The sequence below is a fragment of the Papio anubis genome, chromosome 5, assembly GCF_008728515.1.
Source record: "Papio anubis isolate 15944 chromosome 5, Panubis1.0, whole genome shotgun sequence".
Taxonomy (NCBI): domain Eukaryota; kingdom Metazoa; phylum Chordata; class Mammalia; order Primates; family Cercopithecidae; genus Papio; species Papio anubis.
Genome location: NC_044980.1, coordinates 50,306,496 through 50,327,927, shown reverse-complemented (window position 1 = coordinate 50,327,927; position 21,432 = coordinate 50,306,496). Strand labels below are relative to the sequence as shown.

At 37.7% G+C, this 21,432-nt stretch overlaps 1 protein-coding gene across 12 annotated transcripts in view; it reads left to right on the top strand.

Moving 5' to 3' along the window:
* The window catches only part of SLC38A9 (solute carrier family 38 member 9), an 86,761-nt gene that overhangs the window by 37,328 nt on the left and 28,001 nt on the right, over positions 1-21,432 (top strand). For 7 of the 12 annotated variants that reach the window (XR_002522551.1, XM_009208418.3, XM_031666166.1 and 4 more), the window contains 7 exons: positions 1,279-1,411; positions 4,046-4,167; positions 4,301-4,364; positions 4,600-4,693; positions 9,070-9,240; positions 17,211-17,270; positions 21,081-21,275. Coding sequence is in view for 11 of the 12 variants with exons in the window: in XM_009208418.3 (XP_009206682.1) it covers positions 1,279-1,411; positions 4,046-4,167; positions 4,301-4,364; positions 4,600-4,693; positions 9,070-9,240; positions 17,211-17,270; positions 21,081-21,275 (839 nt within the window). In the remaining variant the exon portion in view is untranslated. Of the gene's footprint in view, positions 1-230; positions 673-1,278; positions 1,412-4,045; positions 4,168-4,300; positions 4,365-4,599; positions 4,694-9,069; positions 9,241-17,210; positions 17,271-21,080; positions 21,276-21,432 lie in introns of those variants that run through there. The other 5 variants (XM_021939370.1, XM_031666168.1, XM_021939369.1 and 2 more) reach the window with 3 other exon arrangements.

The window sequence follows — 21,432 nt, the reverse complement described above, 5'->3', positions numbered from 1 at the left end:
TATTTGTACAACATTATCAAAACAAACAAACAAAGACCTATAATTCAGTAGCTTCTGGACAGAACGGAGGAGCTGCCTAGCTGGTCTGAAACCTGAGTACTACCAGAGTAGTCCCAGCTACTCTGGAGGCTGAGGCCAGAAAATTGCTTGAACCCAGGAGGTGGAGGTTGCAGTGAGCCGAGATCGTGCCACTGCACTCCAGCCTGCGCGACAGAGTGAGACTCTGTCTCAAAAAAAAAAAAAAAAAAATTGGGTTAACAGTATCTCCAGAAATGATTACCATATATTACTACATGTTAAGTTTCTTTCAGAACTGTAAGTATAAAGTAGTTATGTGGAACCAATGATAAATATGGATTTTTTTTCTTCTTTATTTGGATCTGTGCCTGAAATGGCAAATTATGTACAATTTGGGGCACGGTGTCACTTATGACTTCAAGGAGTCTAAGAATCAGCAGTCTAAGAATCTTTTATGAAAAGATACAGTCTTTTCATAAAACTCTGCCTGGTCTTTTCATTTTGGATAGTATATTACTGGAAACTTCAGAAGAAAATGAGGGAGTTTCAGAAAGAAACCGAAGAGGTTGGTGACTGAAAAGGATGATTGAACACCAAAATCTGCAGTTGATTAGGATGCAGTCGTGGAAAGGAAGCATATATATAAATAAGAGGGTATGTTACTAAAATCCACAAAAAGTAGAATGAGGCAAAATATCTCCATTGTCCTGATGTTCCATTTTATACTGATTTGGATAAGTTTCATAAGGGATCTGATAGTTGAGGTCACTAATCCTTAATACATGAACCAAGGAATAAGAATTCTGTTTATCATACGAAATAGCTTTGGCCCATAAGGAAGGAGTAGAGACTCTTCAGGAGAGGGACATTTTAGTCCATAATTTCTCTGATTTAGTGCCAAAAGCTTTTTTGAGAGACTATTCAAAGCTGTCTTAAGTTTCATTGTTGGAAACTGATAGCTGCTATATTTCTTTTTAATAACTGTTTTGAGTTCTTTCTGTTTTGTCTTCTCTGATGCTAAATTCCTGAAGATTAAAAAAGTGTGCTTAAAGTAAAAGTGTTATGAGACAAAAGCTGTATTCTGTGGATAGGATAATACTTCTTTTGTGACATTTTCTTTTTGCACCAAAAGTGAGAAGTCAATGCCTTGCCTTTGTGCATCCCATTACTAATGTAGGACAAGAAGTTATTTTCTTCAAAGGCTGACTTCCAGAATTTTTGGCTGAACACTTTTTGTCAAGTGTATATTCCCTTCTGTAGGCCTTTCTATATAGAGCCCACAAACATCGTGAATGTGAATCATGTCATTCAGAGGGTTAGTGACCATGCCTCCGCCATGAACAAGAGAATTCATTACTACAGCCGGCTCACCACTCCTGCAGACAAGGCACTGGTAAGAGACAAAACATTACTAATAGTCTAAAATTCAGTTGAAATGAACAGTGAACAATATAAGCCAGGGCACCTCCCAGTGATTGAACTTTTTTCTGACTGTATTTCAAGGACAGCATCATGCAAAGTCAAAGACAGTAATTAATACACTTCCTACATCTCAGGCCAGTTCATTCTTATCTAAATTTGACACAATCTTTCTGTGTTGACAACAACCTGGAGATTTTTTTGGAAAATTCCCCTGATCCTCATGCCCCAAATCTCTGAGGAGGATAAATTACTTTTGAAATGGCAGGTTAGGCCATTGACTAATAGCAAATAATAACAGGTTCTGCTTAGTGTGGTCAATTTTTAACTTTGAAGCTACAAGGGAAATAGTTTTTTAGAAATTTTCTACAAGAATGGGAAACTGGCCGAGCACAGTAACTCACGCCTGTAATCTCAGCATTTTGGGAGGCCAAGGCAAGAGGATCACTTGGGCCCAGGAGTTCAAGACCAGCCTGGAGAAGATGGTGAAACCCTGTCTCTACAAAAAAAAATTTTTTTAATTAGCCAAGTGTGATGGCTCGCACCTATAGTTCCAGCTACTTGGGAGGCTAAGACAGGAGGATCCCATGAGCCCAGGATGGATCCCTTGAGAGTGCAGTGAGCTGTGATTGTGCCACTGCATTCTCCTGAGCAAGAGAGTGTGACCCATCTCTTTTTTAGATGGTGTGTCGCTCTATCACCCAGGCTGGAGTGCAGTGGTGCGATCTTGGCTCACCACAACCTCTGCCTCCTGGGTTCAAGCCATTCTCCTGCCTCAGCCTCCCGAGTAGCTGGGATTACAGGTGTGTGCCATCACGCCTGGCTAATTTTTGTCTTTTGAGTAGAGACGGGTTTCACCATGTTGGCCAGGCTGGTCTTGAACTCCTGACCTCGTGACCCACCCACCTCGGCCTCCCAAAGTGCTGGGATTACAGGCGTGAGCCTCTGTGCCCAGCCATGTGACTCCATCTCTTAAAAAAAAAAAAAAGGGAAACTGAAATATGTACATACATAAATATAGTAGTTTCTTATTTAGCATTATTCTTTTATTGATCAAAACCAAGAGTCAAAGGGCCAGATACTAAATGTCTTAGACTTTGAGGTCACATACTGTCACATGATATTCTTCATTTTATGATCATCAAAATTATAAATTAAAAATTTATAAAATTATAAAAACCATTCTCAGGAAAGGAGCTATATAATAATCAGGTTGAAGCCAGATTTGGCCTATGAGCCAGAGTTTGTTGACCGTTGATCTTCTAAAAATCTCTATTACTATTTTAGGATAAAAAATATGTAAATAATTTGGTAGTTTATAAAAACTACCACATATGGGATATTCAGAAACTTGCAAGTTTAACTGAAAATGAGAACATTCTGGGAGAAAATAGGATTTTAAAGTTAGTATTATTAATAAAAAGAGAACCAACATTCATTAACATTTAATAAGGACCAGTGATTGGGCATCACTGGAATGTAGCTATCTCATTTAAGCCTAAACAATAGCTATGTGAAATAAATATTAAGATTTCCTCTTGCATGGCCAAAATAGGGATTTCCAAAATGTTCTAGGTAGGGTAATTTTTTTCTCAATTTTTTTTTGGCTTTTTCCCCTTAGGCCTTGACATTAGTAGTTGTGGTAAAGTCTTAGTTGCATAATGGAATTACTTAAGCCCTTGGAGAAGTAGAGGTAATCCAGTATCTCTGGGTCTAGTTGAGACCTTCTAGAGGCTCTGCTCTTGGAAACAAACCCCTGAGATCTCAGCTGAGCACGTTTATACTTGAATGTATATTGTTTGCCTGGAGATAGAGTCAGCATGTGCACCAAAGTTGAATGCCATTTGTTAACTGACGCTGAGATGAGTCTAGCAAGTCAAAGTATGTAAACAGTGATATAAAATTAACAATGATATAGCCATTCTTAATGAATGTGTGTATACAGCCACACTCGTTTTCTGAAAATCCCAAATTATTTTGGATTTTTAAACTCTTGCTTTTTTAGTTAGATTTTCTATATTTGAAAAAGAATTTTTTAATTTACTAATCAGGGATGCATAGTACTTGCATCCACACTCGTTTTCTGAAAATCCCAAAATTATTTTGGATTTTTAAACTCTTGCTTTTTTAGTTAGATTTTCCATATTTGAAAAAGAACTTTTTAATTCACTAATCAGGGATGCATAGTACTTGTTTATGATAGTTAAAATGTGTCTAGAGGGCCAGGCATGGTGGCTCACGCCTATAATCCCAGCACTTTGGGAGGCTGAGGCGGGTGGGTCATGAGGTCAGGAGATCGAGACCATCCTGGCTAACACTGTGAAACCCCATCTCTAAAAAAAATACAAAAAATTAGCCAGGCGTGGTGGCGGGCGCCTGTAGTCCCAGCTACTCGGGAGGCCAAGGCAGGAGAATGGTGTGAACCTGGGAGGCGGCACTTGCAGTGAGCCAAGATTGCATCACTGCGCTCCAGCCTGGGCGACAGAGCAAGACTCCATTCAAAAAAACAAAAAAAAAAGGTGTCTAGAGTCAGGTGATGTGATGTGTAGAAAATATCCCATTTTGCATTTCCTGGTTCTGACATTTCTCTATGTTTCCTTTTTACCAGATTGCCCCAGACCATGTAGTTCCAGGTCCAGAAGAGTGCTATGTGTATAGCCCATTGGGCTCTGCTTATAAACTTCAAAGTTACACTGAAGGATACGGTAAAAACACCAGTTTAGTAACCATGTGAGTGAAATGGCTTTTTGGAGCATGACTTAAACTGTATGTGAATGAAAATTACTGGTTATTTTTTGTCTCAATTAAAATGTTTGAAGAGTCAAACTCCATTTTTTTTACTGCTATTACTCTGTGTTTTCAGTTTTATGATTTGGAATACCATGATGGGAACATCTATACTAAGCATTCCTTGGGGCATAAAACAGGTAATACTAATTTTTCAGCACACTTTTTGCCTAAATGATTTTCTCTTTATATTGCAAGTTTTATAACAGAGGTTTTAATGAATCTACATAAAATTCATGAAAGAAAATAGATGGTTATATTTAGTTTTTCATGAGTTGTCAAGTTTTTACCATGATTGTTTAGGGTAAAATAATTGCATATGAATTTGTGCTTACATGATGATGTATGCTGTTTTATACTTTTATTTTTAAACAGGCTGGATTTACTACTGGAATGTGTGTCATCATACTGATGGGCCTTTTAACACTTTATTGCTGCTACCGGGTAGTGAAATCACGGACTATGATATGTAAGAATTTGACACAGTAACAATAGATGATGGGTATTAATAAGCATTTCCCTTTGAGGCAGGTCACTAGTGTGTATATGCCACATGTGCGTCAACTGTCTACTTTGTACCTAAAGATTTACTTCTGTAATTCATTGCTTTCAGCTAAATTGAATTTGTTAATAATATATTAGTGGCTGCCTTTGAAATTCAGAGAAGCTGGGAGTTACTTGCAGAGAGCATTCACTGTGGTGCTAGTTTCTTCATAAGAATCATTTAAAAACTCATATTTATAAAATAATGTCTTTGCTAGAACTAAATTGAGAATTCTATGCTTCCTGTCAGTTAATGGTGACTTGTTTTTACCTATTGATACCAAAAGATCTAAATGTTAGAATCTCCTAAATATGAAAATGTAAGCAACTCTCTAGTAATGAATATTTGAAGTTGTGTGAACACCTTACCTCTACTCATATCTACATATTCTGGATCAGGGAAATATATTTTTAGGTTGTTTTAAAGTATTCTAGGACCTAAACAAACATGCATTATTTCATTAAATCTTAGCAAGTATGAATCAACAGACCAGACTTTGCCTCCAGTTTTTTTCTGTGCCTACTAAGCAGCTTTCTTCTTTATGTTAACCAGATCTAGTGTTAGTCACTGGGCGAGTATTTGTTTAAGTCTTGAGAAGCCAGACCTGGTGGTGTGTGCCTGTAGTCCCAGCAACTCAGGAGGCATAGGTGGGAAGATCACTTTAGTCCAGGAGTTTGAGGCCAGCCTTGGCACTGTAGCAATACTCCATCTTAAAAAAAAAAAAAAAAAAAAAAGAATAAAAAAGTCTTGAGAGGATTCATTCTGGTTTCTAAATGGTAAAAGGAGATAATTTTAGCCTCTGGTTTCTAAGGCAAATTGTGGGTAAACTTGGAAGACTTCTTTAAACATATACAGTAAGTTCATATCTTATCTAATTCAGCATCTAATTTAAAATTGGGACAGAGCCCCCAGAGAGTTCTCTCTAAAACTTTTTTCTTTTCTTTTCTTTCTTTTCTTTTTTTTTCTTTCTGAGACAGGGTCTCACTCTGTCACCCAGGCTGGAATGCAGCAGTGCTGTCACAGCTCACTGCTGCCCGGACCTCCCGGGCACAGGTGATTCTCCCACCTCAGCCTCCCGGGTAGCTGGGACTACAGGTGCATGCCATCATGCCCGGTTAATTTTTTGTGTTTTTCATAGAGACAGGGTTTCACCATCTTGCTCAGGTTGATCTCGAATTACTGGGTTCAAGTGATCTGCTCACCTCAGCCTCCCAAAATGCTGGGATTATTGGCTGTATAACTGTTAACTCCCATGTTATTAAATTATTCCACACCATTTAAAAAGAAGAGAGGCTGAGGCCCAAGAATTGCTTGAACCCAGGAAGTGGAGGTTGCAGTGAGCCAAGATTGTGCCACTGTACTTCAGCCTGGGTGATGGAGTGAGACTCTGTCTCAAAATAAAATAAAATAAAACAAAATAAAAATCTTCCACCAATTCAGTTTACAAAGTCCACACACCCATAACACAAAGCCTGACATGACCAAAAATAAAGAAAATAATATATAGATGTAAAATTTATTTGTAAAACATTATCATATAGAATCCAACAGCGTATCAAAAGAATATCCTGTGTCTAAGATAAGGTTTATTCCAGTAATGCAAGAATGTTTCATTATTAAGAAATCCAACATAATTCACTACATTAACAAATTAAAGGAAAATTGATAATTGCTTCAATAGCTATCAAAAAGGTACTTAATAGAATTCAGCACCTGTTTCTGATTAAAACTCTAAGTGAAAAGCACTACTTAAAAATAACAAAGTCTATTTATTCCCAGACAAGTACCAGCACCATTCTAAAATTATGAAATGCTAAAGCAGTTTTCATTAAAGTCAAGAAAACATAGAAATGTTCAAAATTAATCAGATTTTTTGGAGATATTGTCAAATGCAGCAAAAAAAAAAAAAAAAAAAACCCTAAATATAAAAACTAGAAAAGACTTAGAATTATATTATCAGTCAAAAGATAATTTTATTAGAAATGCTAAGAGTCACTCAGCTCACTGCAACCTCCTCCTCCCAGATTCAAGCAATTCTCATGCCTCAGCCTCCCCTGTAGCTGGGACTACTGGCGCCCACCACCATGCCTGGCTAATTTTTGTATTTTTTTTCTTTTTCCTTTTCTTTTTTTTTTGAAACACAGTCTCATTCTGTCACCCAGGCTGGAGTGCAGTGGCAGGATCTGCAAGCTACGGCTCACTGCAAGCTACGCCTCCTGGGTTCACGCCATTCTCGTGCCTAAGCCTCCCAAGTAGCTGGGACTACAGGTTCCTGCCACCGGGCCTGACTAATTCTTTGTATTTTTAGTAGAGATGGGGTTTCACCATGGTCTCGATCTCCTGACCTCGTGATCCACCCGCCTCGGCCTCCCAAAGTGCTGGGATTACAGGCATGAGCCACCGTGCCCAGCAATTTTTGTATTTTTTGTAGAGATGGTGTTTCGCCATGTTGGCCAGGCTGGTCTCAAACTTCTGACCTCAAGTTGATCCACCTGCCTCGGCCTCCCAAAGTGCTTACAGGCATGAGCCACTGCACCCAGCCAAAACAGTTATTCTTTATAGTGATATTGTCCTCACATTCTTTATCTAGATGTGAATTATATTCTAATGTCCCCAACTTTTCAGGCTTATCACTGCTTTCTGCCATGTACTAGCTGCCATATTTTGCTTCAAAGATGGCAGAACTTCAGTTTTTTCCATATTCATCAACCATGACAATTATTTCAAAGTAGTTCAAAGCATGGAATCATAGAGGAAAAAAGACTGTACAATTATCCTTTGATGACAATTAATATACTCTTTCATAGGTTATACTTATCTATATTCTTTCTTGAACATTGAAATGTAAAACACAAAGTTTATATTGTTAATATAATAACCCTATCATGGAAAAGCAAATGGTTTTAGTTTTTTGTTTTCTTATGTAAATTTATATCCTAAATGATAGGAATCTCTAAATACATGCTTTTTAAAGTTAATCATATTGTATTTTAGTTGTCTTCTACTTTATTACCTATTTTTTAGTACATGTTATGTTTCTACAATCACCATTTGTGTCTCTTAATGATTGTATACAGTTGCGCATGGCAGCTCTATTGTATTTGTTTAATCATTGCCCTATGTTGTATGTTAAAGTCATTGCTTGTTTTTGCTATTCTCAAGAATACTCTTCTAAAAATATTTTATATATACTTTCTGTATTCTTTTAAATTACTTTCTTTTTGGTGCAGTGGTGGGATCATGGTTCACTGCAGCCTCAACCTCCTGGTCTCAAGGGATCCTCCCACCTCAGCCTCCTGAGTAGCTGGGACTACAGGTGCACGCCACCACACCTAGCTAATTTTTGTATTTTTGTAAATATGGGATTTTGCCATGTTGCTCAGGCTGGTCTCCAACTCCTAGGCTCAAGCAATCTGTCCACCTCAGCCTCTCAAAGTGCTGGGATTATAGTCCTGAGCCACCATGCCCAGCCCTCTTTGTCTTTTTCATTGTAATTTGTTTCTTCAGTTGCTAGGAGAGGATAACCTTTCATGTTCTATTTCTACATTATGTTTTTTAACTTTTTTGTTACTTAATTTCTTTCTTTTCTTTCGTTTTTTTTTTTTTTTTTTTTTTTGAGATGGAGTCTTGCTCTGTCATCTAGACTGGAGTACAGTGGCATGATCTCAGGTCATTGCAACCTCTGCCTCCCAGGTCAAACGATTCTCACGCCTCAGCCTCCAGAGTAGCTGGGACTACAGGCGTGCCACTATGCCCAGCTAATTTTTTTGTGTTTTTTGGTAGATATGGGGTTTCACCATGTTGACCAGGCTGATCTCAAACTCCTGACCTCAAGTGATCTACCCACCTCGGCCTGCGAACGTTCTGGAATTATAGACATGAGCCATCACGCCCAGTCTGTTTGACTCAGTTTTCTGAAATTTATATTGGCATGTGGTAGAAAGTGTGACTCAAGAAACTTTCCCCAATGTTGTTGTTCGAATATGCCCAATATTACATAATATTTTCTGGCTCTTACTGATGTATTTGTCTAACCTTAGTTTATTACTTGCTTTTATTAATTATAAAATGTTATGATACTGTAATCTGTTTCTCAGGTTACCTGTACTATTTTATTTACATTTCTTTTTTTATTTTTCTATAATGTTTTAATTTTATTATCTCATAATATATTCTAATGTCTAGCGATAGAATACCCATAATATTTCGCCAAATATTTTGAGTTTATTTGGGGAACACAGATTATGAATATGGAATATATGTTCAACATTTAGTTTTATTCTTTCTCTTACTTTATCTAGCTTCGTTGGATACCACTACCTGGGAATATCCAGATGTCTGCAGACATTATTTCGGCTCCTTTGGGCAGTGGTCGAGTCTCCTTTTCTCCTTGGTGTCTCTCATTGGAGCAATGATAGTTTATTGGGTGCTTATGTCAAATTTTCTTTTTAATACTGGAAAGTTTATTTTTAGTAAGTATCTATATCATATGCTTTTAACACAGTACTTTCAAATGCAATTACCACTGTAATGTTAGTTCTAGCCTTAAATTCTAGGACTTGGGATAAATAAAATAAGAAGTAACATATATAATTTTGGAAAATATATTTTATTCAGTTTGCTTTCTGTGGTTGTGATCTCAAATATAGTGTACGCTTATTTCCAAACATTAATCTTTGAATGAATAATATTCCTCCAAAATCTTTAGTTAATATAAAATATGTCTATAATCCAGCAGATCTTTTAAGTTTGTTTCACTAAAGAATTTGATATGTAGACTCTAGGGGAAACAAATTTCAGCCACTTATTTTCAACATATTAGGATGTAAGATTAGGAAGTCAAAGAATAATGGAATTTATGTGATAAATATGTTATTAATATTTATATATCACAGAATTATAATTTACCTAAATCAGCTACTTAAATTCTGAAGAGAATCTTAGAAATCAGTCCAAATACTTTTTATAATTTTTTTTAGGTTGGATAGAGGAAGTTCATTTTTTTACTTAATGAAATTTTTTTTTTTCTTTTTTTGAGACAGGGCCTTGCTATGTTGCCCTGACTGGTCTCAAACTCCTGGGCTCAAGTGATCCCCCCACCTCAGCCTCCTGGTTACAGGCTCATGCCACTGTACTGAACTGGAAGTTTATTGTATAAGATACCAAACCTTTTTCCATATAAAGGTTTTACTAAAGTTTTCACTAAACCTAAAGTTTAATGTATGTTTAGCAGCTTTAAATAAAACATATATTTAAAATCTGGATTTATGTGAAAACCAAATTTCAAAATAAGTCCTAACATAATCACAACAGCTAATTTCCCTAAGAGCCTTTGAATGAGTGAGATAAATTCTGTTTTATTTTAAACTTTAAAGAATAAAATTAACTTTATAATTTTTATTGCCAAGCATTTTTATTGTTTTTTGGGGGGTTTTTTGAGACGGAGTCTTGCTCTGTCACCCAAGCTGGAGTGCTGTGACACAACTTGGATCACTGCAACCTCCACCTCCCAGGTTCAAGTGATTCTCCTGTTTTGGCCTTCTGAGTAGCTGGGATTATAAGCGCCCATGATAATACTCAGCTAATTTTTGTATTTTTAGAGATGGGGTTTCACCATGTTGGCCAGGCTGGTCTCAAACTCCTGACCTCAAGTAATCCTCCCACCTCGGCCTCCCAAAGTGCTGGGATTACAGGCATGAGCCACCACGCCTGGCCTCAAGCATCTTTATTGTTTTTAAAGAACTATGAAATATTTCAAACTACAAAAAAATGCAAAAGCTAATATAAATACCAGTATACTGACTAATGAGTTTTCAGGTCTCATTTGTCTTATTTTTATTAGATCTCTTTTTTTTTTTTTTTTTTGGTAGAGACAGAGTGTCAGTATGTTGCCTAGGCTAGTTTCTACCTCCTGGCCTCAAGCGATTCTCCCATCTCAGCTTGCTAAGTGGCTTGAATTATAGGCATAAGCCAGGTGTGGTGGCTCATGCCTGTAATCACAGCACTTTGGGAGGACGAGGCAGGTGGATCACCTGAACTCAGGAATTCGAGACCAGCCCAGCTAACATGGTAAAACCCCGTCTCTACTAAAAATACAAAAATTAGCTTGGTGTGGTGGCGCATGCCTGTGATCCCAGCTACTTGGGAGCCTGAGTCATGAGAATCTCTTGAACCTGGGAGGCAGAGGTTGCAGTGACTGAGATTGTGCCACTGCACTCCAGCCTGGGCAACAGAGCAAGACTCCATCTCAAAAAAGAAAAAAAAAATTATAGACACAAGCCACTGTGCTTAGTTAGTTCTGTATTCGTATAAAAAGAAAATATTATGGATAGTGTGGAAGCCCCACATGCACTCCTTCTCCATCTCATTTTCCTTCTCTTAATTTGGTGTTTATCAATCCCATGCACTTTTTGGACTTTCACTGCATGAATATAAGAGCAACATATACTATTTGGGGGTTTTTTGTTTTGTTTTTTGGGGGTTTTTTGTTTTGTTTTTTTGAGATGGAGTCTCACTCTGTTGCCAGGCTGGAGTGCAGTAGTGAGATCTCAGCTCACTGCAATCTCCACCTCCCAGGTTCAAGCAGTTCTCCTGCCTCAGCCTCCCGAGTAGCGGAGGTCACAGGTGTGCACCACCACACCCAGCTAATTTTTGTATTTTTAGTAGAGACAAGGTTTCACCATGTTGGCCAGGATGGTCTCTATCTCCTGACGTCATGATCCGCCCACCTCAGCCTCCCAAAGTGCTGGGATTACAGGTGTGAGCAGCGGCGCCAGGTGGCTTGTTTTTAATCTACGCAAATGCTTCTGCAACTTGCTTTCTGTCTTTCATCATCTCTATTAATACACAAAGTTCATTCTAATGTTTGTAGTATTTAGTAATATGAATATACAACTTTTTTATCTGTTCTCATTGATAAACATTTAATTTGTTTTCACTTATTGTGCAAGGCTTTATTAAACATCCTTATTTCTGTCTCCTTGTGTACATGGCGGGGAGTTTCTCCAAGCTATGGACCTTATAGACACATTTCTGGAACTTAAGATATTCACATTTTCAACCTTACTTGAAATTGCAGAATTGTTCTTTATCATGCTTGTACCACTTAACACTCCTGCCAACAGTTTATGAAAGTTCCCCTTGTTCCACATCCTCACTCACACTCAGTATTATCAGACTTAAATTTTGCCACTAGGATGTGGTTTTAATTTGCATTTCTCCTCATAAGGAGTGGCATTAATCATCTTTTCTTAATTATATTGACCATTAAATAGCTTATTCATATCCTTTGCCCATTTTTCTATCAGGTTATTGGTCCTTTTCTTACCTATGGGAACTCTGTAAAGTTTGAATACTAACCTTTTATCCATTATTGTGTTGCAAATATCTTCTAATTAGTGACTTGTCTTCTCTTTTTATATGGTAGCTCTATGTTATTCAAAAGTTTTTTATTTTAAAATTACTGTTTTTCTCCATTATGATTCACAACTCTTCCATATACATTTTAGAATCAACTTATCAAGTTCCACAAAATTCCAATCAGAATTTGATTGGAATTGCATTGATTTTATCAGTTGGTACACAGTACAGTAATTGATATCGTTGCATATTGAGTTAGAATTTGATTGACATTGCATTGGATTTATTGATGTGGAGAGAATTTATATCATTTAGATAATGAGTCTTCCTATTCATGACTTTGGCATGGCATAGTTCTTTGTTTATTTAGGTTTTCAAATTTTTTTTTGATAAAGATCTTACATATCCTTTTTTTGTGGACTTTATCCTCGGGATCTTAACATTTTTTCTGTAACTATAGTTTTAGTATACAAATACGCAGTATAAAAACTGCGTATTTTTTATAATAAAATATAAAAAATCTCAAACACATACAAAAAAAACAGAATAGTATAATTTCTCCTTACCTAGTTTAAACAGTTATCAACATTCTGTCATTTTAAAATCATCTATAGTAGTGTTTTTCAACCATTTTTTCATTATTGTCCCTTCAAGGAGCCTTTTAGATATTTTTTTCTGATCACCCCTCCCATGAAATTTTAATACCAAAGATATACTGTAAATCTCTTTATGAACTGTATACATATATATGCTTTATCTGTAAGAAGAGTTTCTTTCACCCCCTAAGAATGAATTTTGTCCCTTTTGAGACTAACATCACATCCATTAAGAAGACATAAACCATGCTACTCCCACTCCCCACCTAGTTCAACTATTAGTATATATATAGTGCTTCTTTTAGATAGAATTTACTCATTGAAATAAACAAGTCTTAATTATACATACATACATCTATACAACCCACACCTCCTTCAACAAATAGAACATTTCCATCTTCCCAGAAAGCAATGATATATTTTTGATTATACAGTCAAATTATTTGTTGCTGTTATAAAAGAACCTAATTACATTTTGAATGTTTTTTTTTTTTTTTTTGAGACAGGGTCCCACTCTTTCACCCAGCCTCTGGGGTGCAGTGGTGTGATCACAACTTACTGTTGCCTTGACCTCTCCAGGCTCAGGTGATCCTCTCACCTCAGCCTCCCGATCTAGCTGGGACTACAGGCAAATACCACCACCATGCCTGGATAATTTTTGTATTTTTTGTAGAGACAGGTTTCGTCATGTTGCCCAGGCTGGTCTTGAACTCCTGAGTTCAAGTAGTCTGCCCGCCTTGGCCTCCCAAAGTGCTGGGATTACAGTCATGAGCCACCGTGCCCTGCCCCTTGAATGTTTATCTTGAATCTAGCAAACTTACTGAACTCTTACTGATTCTAAAAATTTTGTAGCTGGGCATGATGGCTCACGCCTGTAATCCCAGCACTTTGGGAGGCCGAGGTGGGTGGATCACGAGGTCAGGAGATCGAGACCATCCTGGCCAACACGGTGAAACCCTGTCTCTACTAAAAATACAAAAAAAATTAGCCAGGCTTGGTGGCTGGTGCCTATAGTCCCAGCTACTCGGGAGGCTGAGGCAGGAGAATGGCACGAACCTGGTGGGGCAGAGCTTGCAGTGAGCGGAGATCATGCCACTGCACTCCAGCCTGAGTGACACAGTGAGACTCCGTCTCAAAAAAAAAAATAGAAATAAAAAATAAAAATTTTGTGGATGCACTTTGTATTTCCTATTTAAATAATCATATCATCTGTGAATTTAAAAAGCTTTCTGGCTGGGCTTAGTGGCTCACGCCTATAATCTCAGCACTTTGGGATGTGTGGCTCACGCCTATAATCTCAGCACTTTGGGAGGCCAAGGCAGGCAGATCACCTGAGGTCAGGAGTTTGAGATCAGCCTGGCCAGCACAGTGAAACCCCGTCTCTACTAAAAGTACAAAAATTACCCAGGCGTGGCGGTGGGCCCCTGTAATCCCTGCTACTCAGGAGGCTGAGGCAGGAGAATTACTTGAACCTGGGAGGTGGAGGTTGCAGTGAGCCATGGTCGTGCCACTGCACTCCAGCCTGGGCAACAAGAGCGAGACTCCATCTCAAATAAAAATAAAATAAAATAAACCTTTCCAGTTATTTTTTAATAGTTCATATATGTATACATACATTTATATTTATAGACATGTAATTATATATACGTACACAGATACGTATAAACGTGTGTGTATCTATATGTATATGTTGATGGTTTTTTTTTTTTAAGTGTGAAGTTGCATTGAAGCAGTGCCTGCAGATATTCTTATATTGTTCATAAGGAAATCTTTCTAATGTTTCACAATATTATGTTTGTTGTGGGATATCAGTTGTACCCTTTAATAATTTAAAGACACTTCCATCTGTTGTCTTATTAAGCATTTTTATTAAAGTGGTTGAATTTTATCAAGTACTTATTCTACATCTCTTGAGATAATCAAAATATACTAAGAGACAATCAAGAGATTATCTTAATTAAATTTTCTCCTTTATCAATATGATGAATTAAATGAATACAGTTTGTAAAATTTAAAGCATCCTTGTATTGTGGGGTAAACTTAGTCATGACATATATTTTTCAAATGCCTGACTGGATTGAGTTTGCTTTTTTTAACATTTGTTTAGACCTTTTGTGTCTTTTCCTAACAAATATTGGCCTGTGGTTTTTTTTTTTTTCATGCTGTCCATGAGCCTTGGTGTGTTAGTTTCCCAAGGGTGCAGTAACAAATTACCATTAATATGCTTACAACAACACGGATTCTTTCATAACTATGGATACTAGAGATGTGAAATCAAAGGGTGAACAGGGCCCTGGTCCCTCCTAAGGCTCTAGGGAAGAATCCTTCCTTGCCTCTTCCTAACCTTTGTTGGTTGCTGGTGGTCTCTGGCATTCCTTGGCAAGTAGGTGCATCACTCCAGTTTCTCCCTCCTTCTTCACATGGCCCTCTTCCCTCTGTGTGTCTGTGTCCAAATTTCCCTCTTCCTATAAATTGGGCTGGGTACGGTGGCTCATGCCTGTAATCCAGCACTCTGGGAGGCCGAGGCAGGTGGATCACCTGAGGTCAGGAGTTTGAGACCAGCCTGGCCAACATGGCGAAACCCTGTCTCTACTAAAAATACAAAAATTAGCTGGGTGTGGTGGCAGGTGCCTGTAATTTCAGCTACGCAGGAGGCTGAGGCAGGAGAATTTCTTGAACCTGGGAGATAGAGGTTGCAGTCATGCGACTGCACCCCAGCCTGGGTGACAGCAAGATTCTGTCTCAAAAAGATAAAAATAAAATAAAATAAAAGACATCATTCACTGGCTTTAGGGCCCACCCTAATCTATTATGACCTCATCTTAACTTGATTATATCTACAAAGACTCTATTTTTAAAAAGGTCACATTCTGAGGTTTCTAGTGGACATAAAATTGGGGTAAGAGGAATGCTATTTAACCCAGTACACTTTGTGTCAAGATTTTACTAGCCTTGTTGTAAGTCTTTGGCATCAAGAAATTACGCAAAGAATCATAAATTCCAATCTTAAATCATAAACAACCCTTGGAGATATTATAAAAACCCAGAGTACTACACTGTTTTTTTTTTAATTCTATCTTGAGAAACATACAGTGAATATGAATAATTCAACTATTTAACTTAGTTTTATGACCTTAAAACCTAACCCAGCACCTTTTACTATCTTATTCAAGTTTCACAACAAATACTTTTATTAATGCTTACTCAGGTTATAGAAGGTTAATATCAAACAGAATAAAGTAAATCCCCTGAGGCAAGTAAACACATTCTCTGCCTGTTCTCTCTTTCACTGTAGAATGATGAATGCTCAGCCATCTGCATGTGCTTTATTCTTTGTTACTTCCTTTAGTCTAATTCAGTGGTTCTTTATGTGCATAACAATTCGTATATGGCCTTAGATCTATAAAAGTATGTATTGTACTTTGTAAAAAAAAAACTTTAATTGATTTTCCAGATAAGGTTAGCTGTGTATGAGTGTTGGTTTCCCCTTTTTGCACACTTTAGAACTGTACTCTATGTGAGATGTAACTTTCGTGTGAGTATAAAAGAAAACTTACATACATATCTTTATTCCGGGGCTTTAAACGATCATTAATTCAGTGTTGTGGATAGGTTTTTCTGAAATCTTCAATTATGTAAAGATTTTCCACAGTGGAACTGTGAAGCCATTAACATTATCATGCCTGGCTGGGTGCGATGGCTCAAGCCTGTAATCCCAGCACGTTGGGAGGCTGAGACGGGTAGATCACGAGGTCAGGAGATCGAGACCATCCTGGCTAACACGGTGAAACCCCGTCTCTACTAAAAAATATAAAAAACTAGCCGGGCGAGGTGGCGGGCGCCTGTAGTCCCAGCTACTCGGGAGGCTGAGGCAGGAGAATGGCGGGAACCCGGGAGGCGGAGCTTGCAGTGAGCTGAGATCCGGCCACTGCACTCCAGCCTGGGCGACAGAGCGAGACTCCGTCTCAAAAAAAAAAAAAAAAAAAAAAAAACCTTTATCATGCCTATAAGTGAAAAAAACTGTAGAAGGTGAAGCTATGTTAACAGTGAAGTAGTCTTGGTTCAGTGTACTAGATTACTACACAGATATTAAAAGATTTTTATAGGCCGGGCGCGGTGGCTCATGCCTGTAATCCTAGCACTTTGGGAGGCTGAGGTGCATGGAACATAAAGTCAGGAGATCGAGACTATCCTGGCTAACACGGTGAAACCTGTGTCTGCTAAAAAAATACAAAAAATTAGCCGGGAGTGGTGGCGGGCGCCTGTAGTCCAAGCTACTCGCGAGGCTGAGACAGAAGAATGGCGTGAACTCGGGAGGCGGCGCTTGCGGTGAGCCGAGATCACGCCACTGCACTCCAGCCTAGGCAACAGAGCAAGACTCCGTCTCAAAGAAAGAAAAAAAAAAAGATTTTTATAAATAAAAGACCTTTGAGAGTAATAGATTTAGTATCTTTCATTGTGTTAAACTATATTTTTTCCTTTTTTAGATTTTATTCATCACATTAATGACACAGACACTATACTGAGTACCAATAATAGCAACCCTGGTAAGTAGTTTGGGATGTTGTTTGTTTCTTTACTCTCCACCTTGCTCCAAAAAGGATTTAAGGTAGAACATGTGACCTTATTTTAGGTAAATGATTAGTACAAAATTATTATGTTTACTGAGCTGCTACTAAATTGTTGGTAGTTAGTGTGTTTTTAAAAAAAGAACCTCCAAAAAGGCTGTGTTAATGTAACCAGGCAATAGGTTGTATTAGTGTGAGCTAGGCAACATTTAGTTCATATTATACAACTCACAATTTTATCTACAGTATCCATATTTGCCTGTGAATAATCAATATTTTCAAGAACCTATATCACTATTAATTATGTCAGATGTCTAGAAGCGTAGTTCTCAGTTAACTTAGTTTTAGAGATCTGTTGTTTTAGTTATTAATATATAGGCTATACAAATTTGTAACCTGTAAAAGAATTCATTTTCTAGTAATAAACAGAGGTTAGTAACTAAATATGGAAAAACAAATTGAAGCTTTGGCTCCAAAAGAAATTAATTTCTTAGAAATTTTTCTTTATTTTTAAAAAATAAACCATTGTGGCCAATGGGTTTAATCCAATATGACAGTTACAGGGAAAGTGAATATAAACGTTAATATAACTTTGGTAACAGTTATGCTGTTAAACTTGAACATCACCTAAAGCTTTACGTATTTAGATTTCAGGGATACTAAACTGATGTCATGTTGACGGAGATGCACATTGATCACTAAGAGGATAATTCATTAAACACATTTATTAAACCTACTATGTGTCAGGAACTATTGTAGGCTCTGGGGATATAATAATGAACAGACAAAAGTCCCTCCTCTCATGAAGTTTACATTCCAGTGTTTGCTACTCATTATCTTTCTTTTCCCCCTAATTAAACCTGTCTTTTGTTAATGCTAGAAAATGAGTGAGCAAAGTACTAGCTTTTATTCCTGTGGACACACACACGTATACCTTTGAATTATTATACTAAAATCTCTTGTGCCCTATCCCTTACCTCAGAATTTTCAAAGAACCAAATAACATCCTTGTATTTAAAAAGAAAATTATTTTACTGTACCTATTCTAATATTAATTGATGAAACTAGTTTACTAATATCTAAAGTTAATAGTATTTCTCCAGTAGGGAGTCAGTTCATCATCAAGGTAATAAATATTAATATCACAGTCACATTGATGATTTAGAGAACACCATCAGCAATGTCAGTTTACTTTATATAGTGATATCTTATATCCAGCACTTCTTGATTTCTCTGCTAATGTTTATTTTGAACAGTGTAGTAAACAGTGAGAGTATGAAACAATCCATTTCAGTTAATGTAAAAAATTTTAGCTACTGGGCATAGTGGCTCATGCTTTTAATTTTAACACTTTGAGAGGCCGAGGCAGGAGGATTGCTTGAGCCCAGGACTTTGACATCAGCCTGGGCAACATAGCAAGACACTGTCTCTACAAAAAAAAAAAAAATTAATTAGCTGGCCATAGTGGCATGTGCCTGCATTCTGAGCTACTCGGGAAGCTGAGGCAGGAGGATCACTTGAGCCTGAGGGGTTGAGGCTACAGTGAGCCATAGTTACGCCACTGCCCTCCAGCCTGAGTGACAGAGTGAGACCCTGTCTCAAAAAAATAAATAAATAAATTACAGCTAACATTTATTGAATGCCTATGTGCAGGCATTACATTAAATGTTTTACGGCAACCCTAAGTGGTAGATACTGTCAACTCCATTTTCCAGGTGAAGAGACCAGGGAACATAGTAGTTAATTTCATCCAAGGACGCCTAAATATTAAGTGGCAGAGTTGGGAATTCATTATTCAGTCAGTTAACTTCCATCCACAGCCTGTGCTCTTTTTTTTTTTTTTTTAAAAGATGAGATCTCTCTCTGTTACCTAGGTTGGCCTATAGTGGCATGATCATAGCTCACTGCAACCTAGTACTCCTGGGTTTCAGCAATCCTCCCACCTCCACCGCCCAAGTAACTGGAACTACAGTTACACATCCCATCCAGCAAAATTTTTATTTGTTTTGTTATTTATATCTACAAAATTTGTTATTCTTGTAGAGACAGGGTTGCCATGTTTTCTAGGCTAGTGTCAAACTCCTGGCCCCAAGTGATCCTCCTGCCTCAGCCTCCCAAAGTGCTAGGATTAGAGGAATGAGCCACTGCGCCATAGTCTGTGCTTTTAACCACTATAATTAGCACAAGAAAATTTCTGTCCAGAGCATAGAAGAAAAAAAGCACACTAAAATGTTGACTAAGAAGGAGAAAGAAAATTAAATGTTTGACTTTGTGGCATGCCAAATAATGGATAGACAATAAAATTAAAAATAGAACTGACAATGAATATTCTTTCTCTTTGACAAATGATGAGTATAAGGGGTTACTTAAGATGAGTATTTTCTATCTGCATTAAGAGTTCTTTACGAAGAACTGATTATTAGCAAAAACTCTATTGTGACATTAGAAACACAATGAGAATGGCTGGTATTCTGTCTGATAACAGAAGAAATTGCCACTTGTAGATCAGTATGTAAGAAACATACATTTAGGCCAGGCACAGTGGCTCAGGCCTATAATCCCAGCACTTTGGGAGGCCGAGGCGGGCAGACCACGAGGTCAAGAGTTGGAGACCAGCTTGGCCAGCATGGTGAAACCCTGTCTCTACTAAAAATACAAAAATTAGCCCAGCATGGTGGCGTGCGCCTGTAATCCCAGCTCCTCAGGAGGCTGAGGTAGGAGAATCACTTGACCCCAGGAGGTGGAGGTTGCAGTGAGCCGAGATTGCACCACTGCACTCCAGCCTGGGTGACACAGCGAGACTCCATCTCAAAAAAAAAAAAAAAAAAAAAACATACATTTTACTGATTTCCCAGCCATCTGGATATCATCTGGACTCTTAGGCTTCTATCAAATGTGATCAACTTCCAGAATCATTTTGGATTGTTGAGATTCAAGATTCTTGCATTTTTATCAGTGATTATACCATGGCAGCTGTTTCAATGATGTTTGCTTTTTATTCCAAACCCATAGATTTTTGTTTGCTGTTAAAAGAAACCTGCTCTTTGACCTTTGTATGGGTTATTAGTGTAATAAACAGTCACCCTAAATGATATTTTTTATATTATTGTGTAAATAAGACCAAACACCATCCAGCCCAGTATTTTCTCTCTGGCAGTGGAACCAAGGGATATTTGGTGGGATATTTTTATAGTTTCTAGTAGAGTTTAAAGATAATATCTCAGGGCTGGGCACGGTAGCTCACGCCTGTAATGCCAGCACTTTGGGAAGCCAAAGTGGGTGGATCACCTGAGGTCAGGAGTTCGAGACCAGCCTGAGCAACGTGGCGAAATGCCCTCTCTACTAAAAATACAAAAATTAGCTGGGCATGGTGATGTGTGCCTGTAGTTACAGCTACTTGAGAGGCTGAGACAAGAGAATCGCTTGAATCCAGGAGGCAGAGGTTGCAGTGAGCCAACATCACGCCACTGTACTCCAGCCTGGGCGACAGAGCGAGACTCTGTCTCAAAAAATAAATAAATAAAAATAAAGATAATATCTCAGAAATTTTAAAGATTCCCTCACTTTTACTTATTTTTAGGTGAAGGAGTACTAATATTCTTAAAATTAACCCTCTATTTTTTCCAGAAAGGAGACATTTAGGCTCCTGGAAAAAGTTGAGGTTGGTAGAGCAAGTGTCTGTCTCTAGAGGCAGTCATTTTCTGTTTTTTTGTTTTTTCGTTTTTTGTTTTTTGGGTTTTTTTTTTTTTTTTTGGTCATCTTCTCTAATCTGGTGCTTTCCTATTGCAGTGATTTGTCCAAGTGCCGGGAGTGGAGGCCATCCTGACAACAGCTCTATGATTTTCTATGCCAATGACACAGGAGCCCAACAGTTTGAAAAGTGGTGGGATAAGTCCAGGACAGTGCCCTTTTATCTTGTAGGGCTCCTCCTTCCACTACTCAATTTCAAATCTCCTTCATTTTTTTCAAAATTTAATATCCTAGGTAAGTAGTACCGCTGAATTATGGAGACTTTGTGTAATAGAATACGTGGTGGAGTCTAGGGAAATATGGTCTGATTGGGGAGTTACCTTCCAAGCCTGTTCATCTGTGTTTAATTTGTTCATTCGTTTTTGTTTTGTTTTTTTCTTTTTCTTTTTTT